Here is a 6,790-nt window from a genome sequence, read left to right as displayed (position 1 = left end):
GTTGACCACCCCTACAGATAAACCAATTATTAGGGTGGTATATTAGGGCTAAATTAGATTGTTGGAAATGCATAATTAAATAGTTAAAAATTAGTAGACTGTTATAGACGTGCATTTTTGATCTGGCGTAAACTACAATTGAAAATATCAAATTTATTTCGATAATTATTATAAATTTTGCACATAGTTGTAATGGACGAGAACACATGTACATTTGTTCTAGAAATTTCAGTATAAAAACATAAAGTGTTTCTAATGTTTGACCGGGGAACTAGAAAGCACAATTTTTCAACTAAAGCATTTGAATTTACAACACCATTCATCAATTTAAAAAGAAAACAGAGGGACAAAGTTTCTCTGCTCTTTTCCAAGCTTTGAATGGAAAATAGTACCAAAAGCTCATTTTGAGGAAAACCTCTACAAGGGTAATAGCCAAATGATTTGAAATGGAGGAGTTTTAAAAAATTCGTTTGTAACTCTTCTAATTTGAGACAATGAACATCATAGCCTGGGGACCAAATAACATAGCCATACTCTAGTTTTGATCTAACAAACGAAGTATATAAACTAAGGAGAGTACTATTAAGTTGAAAGCTTTTGCAATTACGAATGATAAATCCTAACGCCCTCATTGATGACGAAAGTATGTCATCATAATGATCAATGAAGGATAATTTTTGATCAAATATGTATAATGCCTAAATCTCTCACAGTGGAAACACGTTCCAAAATGAAACCGCCAATTTTATACTCATATATACTATTGATATGCTTTAGAGAATATGTCATTCATTACACTACATTTAGGAAGATTCAGCAACAACACTTTTACATTGCATGCTTGTTCTAATTTATAAAGATCAGCTTGAAGGAGAAGGTGGTCAGAAAATGTTGTTATTTTTCTAAAGATTTTTAGGTCGTCAGCATATAGAAGACACTCAGAGCTAAAGCCGATACTAATGTCATTAATAAACAAAATAAAGAACAGGGGTCCAAGAATGGACCCTTGCGGTGCACCAGAAGTAACATGTACCTCAGTTGACTGAAAACCGCCAATGGTAACAACCTGCGTCCTGCCAATTAAATAAGAACTAAAAAGTTTAATTAGGGAATCTGACATACCAAAACTATCCAACTTGGCAATCAATTTAGAGTGGTCTAATCTGTCAAATGCTTTAGAGAAATCAGTGTATATACAATCCACCGAACATTTAGTATCAAAAGACTCGGAAACAAACTGAGTAAAGGTACAAAGATTTGTTTCTACAGATCTGCCATTGAGAAAGCCATGCTGTAAATCAGATATATAAGGCTTAACATGCCCGATAATAACATCATAAAGCAACATTTCGAATACCTTGGAAAAATTGCAGAGCAAGGTTATGGGTCGATAATTTTCGATTACATTTTTGAAAACTGGACATATATTCGACTGTTTCCAAATGGATGGGTACTCACACTGTTTAATTGCTAGATTGAATATAGCACATAGGGGAGAAGCAAATATAGTTGCACAGTCGCTTAACATGAAAGAGGGTATGCCATCAGGACCAGCTGTTGTTTTGTTTTTCATCTTCCGTAGGGCATTAAATACTTCAGATTCATTAAACGATTTAATTAACAAAAGAGGACGATTTGAAGAAGACATAGTTACAGATGGATTAGAAAAAATAAAAGATTTTTGAAAAAAGTCAGCAAAAGAGTTGACGATGTCTTCCGGTCGACTTAGTAGTTCATTGTTATAGGTCATCAGTTTAGGTATACTATTGTCTTTTTTCTTACTATGAATAAAGCGCCAAAAGCTGCTAGGATCAGATTGAATGTTGTTTTCAATTTTTTGAATATAATTGGTATAGGCATGTTGAATATCTGCTTTGACTTCAGTTCTTAGGATTTTAAAATTATCATAAGATTGCAAATCAGAATGTCGTTTGTAACGTGTCCATAATTTCCATTTTAGTTTTAGTTTAGAAATTATTTTAGCATCAAACCATGGAGGATATTGACGTTTTTTAAAGCGTTTAGTCTTAGGAACAGAAATGTCAAAGATCTCATATAATTTTGAATAGAACTGCAAGCACATGGTATTTGTGCTAATAACACGAACATTGCGACTCTCATCGCAGGTTCGATTGCTTTATGAAGCACTTTATTTTTTCTTACACTGTTTTTTTTCCTAAAAGAGTAGATTTGTACTTCAGAGACGAAGGAGGTTCTGTCTAATAATAATAATGTAAAACCAAGTGTTTTAACTGGTCTTCAGTACAATTATCACAGTCTAATTGGTACCGTACAGTACTTTCGACTGAGTTGTAAGTACCTTTTTTGTAGTACAAATATCACTATAGATATCTCCGAAAATCTGTAGTATATTCAACATTAAAAAAAAATAACCGCTCTATATCTTAAGTACATTTATGAAATTATCTTTCAAATTATAAACAAACTTCGAGTTTATTTAATAAGAAAGTTCTTTTCTTAAATTATTTCCTGTAAAAAATGAATGAAGAATAAATCTGAACGACAAAAATTTAGAATTTAATTCACAGTATTCCTATATGTATTGTATAGTACACCTTTAAATTTTTGTATCGTACTTTTTCCCGCTAGCATATTCATCCGGCCGCTGCCACCAAAAACTAGTATAGGTAGGTAGCCCTAAATTTGTCTACACCTGAATAAAACACTTTTGACCCTTCGTTCGTGAAAAATTTTGTACATATAAATCTTTTTTCTTATTTCACTTTAATTTAGCTTTCTCTTGCTTATTACTCAAAAAATAAAAAAATTAAATTAAATTTAAAAAAAATTGGGGCCAAATTACCCTTAGCATCTACTAAATATTGTTTTTGTTATTTCTACATTTTATAAAAAAATTGTTTTTTGTTGTTCACTACAGTTAGTAGTACAACAACCTATTAAATTTAAATTAGTTAGTTTCCATTTCTTATCAGCTTATCGCCACTTTCCCCCATTATCACCCTTCCCATTTCTGCGTAGCACTGCATCACTCTCTACGCTTTCTTCTCTTCTCTTCCTAATTCTTCGAACATAGTTTTATTAATGTTTGTCCAAAAAAACGATTAGCCGCATACACTATAATTTTCTAATTACAACGTGTGGTTTTGAAACCGCCCCAGGTACTCTAAAGCGGAAAAAAATCGTCCGGTACCATCCCACTTTCGGCAGACTTTGATGTAATTAATCCAAGGGACGTTGTCGTGCTCTCCGAGGATATAAATGATGTTGGGTGCTTTACTCTTCAATTTGTGTAAGACCGCGTGCTGTATGGACGCTCTGATGGGCTGAGCCCGAGTTCTTGGGATAGCTTGGTGCGAGACGAGCACGTTCTCGTGCATGTAGCTGGTGCCGGGTGACCCATGGTGACCCTCACGGACGCGGCACGCGCATCTCCTTAAGAACGCCAATAACACCAAGACGAGAACGCGACTATTACGTGACTCGAGACGAAAAAAATAGGGAACAAAAAACCGGCGTATCTTCATATCGGACGGTGGAGGAGCGTCGGAGCGGAACGAAATTTGGCTGCAGAGGATGGAGAACAACGGGCTGCAGAAAAGTGCGATGATATCAATTTGTGGTTCTTAAAAAAAGAACACTCTGTACTGTTGAAAATAGTTTTAGTGGCTCACCCTGTATATAATTCTTGCACTACTACTACTACTACTACTTCTACCTGACGTCATCATTATTGCCACGAACTAAATAGTGAACCCTTTGAACAACTATATAATAAACGTTATTCTTTTTGTTGTTTAAGTTTGTCGTTCTAAGGCCAACTTTCAATTGTCGCAAACCGAATTTGTGTGAAGGCAAAACTTGAAATTAGGCCATTAGTTGTAATCAGGACACGTGAATATTTATATTTAAGCACACGTGCCATGCAGATTCGTTTTAATTATCTCTTTGTAGAAAAAATCGTAGGAAGTTCTCGATTCTGCAAAAATAAAATTAACAAAATCCCGTACAAGTGCTCGAAGTTTTTTGCCAGTTTCAAAGAAAACTTGAATTTTAAGAGGCCTTTGTAAGTCACCGTTCGAAAATATCGATCACGGTTAATTACAAACGACGAAAATATGATCATGTTTGTCGGTGTCGGTTGCGGTATGATGAAGGGAGCCATCCGTGGGGGAAATTTGGGGTTGGCAGGGCGACGCCGCCCCCGGGGCAGCGCTCGATACCCCTGGAGTCTGCGCCTCGTCAACCGCCCCCGGGGCTCAAGACGCTTCTACGCACGCTGTCAGCCAGCTTCAACCAAATTTATTAAGCGGGCACCTGCACCCAACCGCAATTAGATATTTCCAGCATGATTTCCTTAAAACACATCCACATGTTCCGAACTGGAAACCATCTTTGAGGAAGAATTTCGTCTTTTTATTTTACACATTTTGCCAACTTTGTGTAAAGATAACGTAAAGAAAATTGATACGAAACTAGTTACTTGAGAAAACATTCCGACATTGTCAACAGCTTCAAGATATAGATGGAGGAAAGTTAACAACGACGCAACATCAGTGTAATAAAAATCTAGGTTGAGTAATTCTAATTAGGTAACAAAATTTTGTATCTACTGAGCATAAAGATAAGCAAAAATTGTGTACAAATGTAACAATCTTGATGATATTTATTACTAGAAAGACACTATGACATCATCAAAATTAATAACAGTAGTACTGTCAATGTAAAAACAGCTTATAGAACACGGGAAAGACGGATTTCTTTAGTTAATTTTTAAAAGTCGAAATTTTCATAAGTTTCGGAAGTTTAGAAAAATGGAGTTTTTAAAAAAGTTGCCTAAAAATCAACAAAAAATTCTAGGCTATAGATATCGACGTACTGATTCAAAAATGCAACGTATTTAGAGTCCGGAGCCAAGATTTTAGAAATATATGTATTCGACTTGAAAGCTTTTTTTTAATTCTGTAAAAAAAATGATAATTGATATTCGAAATTTTTTGCTGTTAATCTGTCGGAATTATAGGTATATCGCTAGGTAGCATCCTTCCAGCATTTGCTCATTTTGTCATTTACCCGTTTCATTCTTAATTTTGTCAATCCTTAATTTATTTATTTTTACAAGTTCCAATTTTAAACAATTAATATGTGTAGTCATCTTTTCACAATAAGAAAGTTTTAAAACATGTTTATTAAAGTGGTAAATTTGTATAGTGAAATATCAATTTTGCAATTACGCTCCACCTCCGGTCTGGCAACGAATGAAAAATTCATCACGACTGAGATCGCGACGGATGGGTGGGGCTTCTCTTTTTGTTTTCTTTTTTAATTAATACATTTAGTTTTCTTTGTATAACACGATTACTTAACAACGTATGTCACGTGGTAATTTCTAGTAGAAAAATAAGGATTTTACAATTAAACTCCGCCCCTCGGTTTAAGACAAATAAAAAAAAATCATCAGAATTGAGATAGGGCGGGTGGGCGGGGCTTATATTTTGCCTTATTTTTTTCTTAATATACATAGTCATCTTTTTACAACAAGAAACTTAAAATATGGTTAAAATGGTACATTTTTGCAAGGAAATATTTAATTATAAAGGATTTTGCAAATATGGGGCGCAGCCTAATTGCAAAATCGATATGTCCTTATGTAAATTTTCCATTTTAAACATGTTTTAAGTTTCATGTTGTGAAAAGAAATCTACACATATTAAGACAAAAAGACAAAATGTAAGCCCGCCTACCCACCCTGTCTCAATTGTTATGATTTTCTTTGTTCGCCGTGAACCAAAGGGGGCGGAGCTTAACTGCAAAATACTTATTTCTTTACAAGAAATTAAAAACATCTTTTTGAGTATCATGTATATTAAGAAAACAACACAAAATATAAAGCCCTCCCACCCACCCTCTCCCAATTGGGATTTTTTTTTTATTTGTAGAAACTTAAAACGCGTTTATGACGGTAAATTTTTGTAAGGAAATATAGATTTTGCAATTAGGGTCCACCCCAAGGTCTACCAACCAATGAAAACTTCCTTACTATTTAGATTAAGGCAGGTATGAGTGGGGCTTAATCTTTGACTTTAATTTTTTTTTAATATAAGTACATAGTATTCTTTGAATAACACGATGCTCACAAACATGTCTTACATGGTAATTTTTTGTAGACCAATGATAAGGATTTGGCAATTAAATTCCGGTCCTTTGGCTCTTGACGATTAAAAAAAATAAATCATCACAATTGAGGCTTTCTTATATTTTGCCTTTTTGCTTAATATACGTAGTCGTCTTTTCAGAAGACTGGTAGATTCTATTCAGCTAGCAACAAATTGTTTTCAAAAACTATCCAATGTTCAAGGTAAAATAGGAGAAAAAGTTTTTCAGAAATTTAAGTTTGTTATAGAAAGAAATATGGATTTTAATACCTTGTCGCTTGTGAGTAAAATTTTGGAAGGAGAATTAAATTTGTAAATGTGGATATAGATCCACATATAATAGAAAATTTAAATTTTGTTCCAATAACCTCTGTCGTTATTGAAAATTTTGAAAACACTTTAATAAAAATTATAACTAAATTACAAATAAGTACTATAATGTAAACAACATTTTCTGACATACTTAATTTAGTTATAATTTGAATTCTTATATTGCAAATAAACATTATAAGACCTGTACTTTAACAATAAATAATTAAAAATTGTAAAATAATGATAATATACTTTTTTCTTACAACACAGATGGTACATTAATTATTAAGCAATGTGAGTTTTTGATTGTACACTTGAGTTACTAAATTAATTTTGTTAGAAAT

At 33.4% G+C, this 6,790-nt stretch overlaps 1 protein-coding gene across 1 annotated transcript; it reads right to left on the bottom strand.

Annotated features, from left to right (window-relative positions):
• Positions 1-912: 912 nt before the first annotated feature.
• On the bottom strand, positions 913-1,348 carry LOC135134013 (uncharacterized). The gene is made up of 2 exons (XM_064062579.1): positions 1,123-1,348; positions 913-1,073 (listed from the first exon to the last, which is right to left on the bottom strand). The coding sequence occupies exons 1-2, from the start codon at positions 1,346-1,348 to the stop codon at positions 913-915; spliced, it is 387 nt and encodes a 128-aa protein (XP_063918649.1).
• Positions 1,349-6,790: the final 5,442 nt, after the last annotated feature.

The sequence above is a fragment of the Zophobas morio genome, unplaced genomic scaffold, assembly GCF_036711695.1.
Source record: "Zophobas morio isolate AGI-343-1 ecotype UQ-CSIRO unplaced genomic scaffold, CSIRO_AGI_Zmor_V1 ptg000023l, whole genome shotgun sequence".
Classification (NCBI taxonomy): domain Eukaryota; kingdom Metazoa; phylum Arthropoda; class Insecta; order Coleoptera; family Tenebrionidae; genus Zophobas; species Zophobas morio.
The sequence above is the reverse complement of the archived record's forward strand: the minus strand, read 5'-3'. Positions and strand labels throughout refer to the sequence as shown.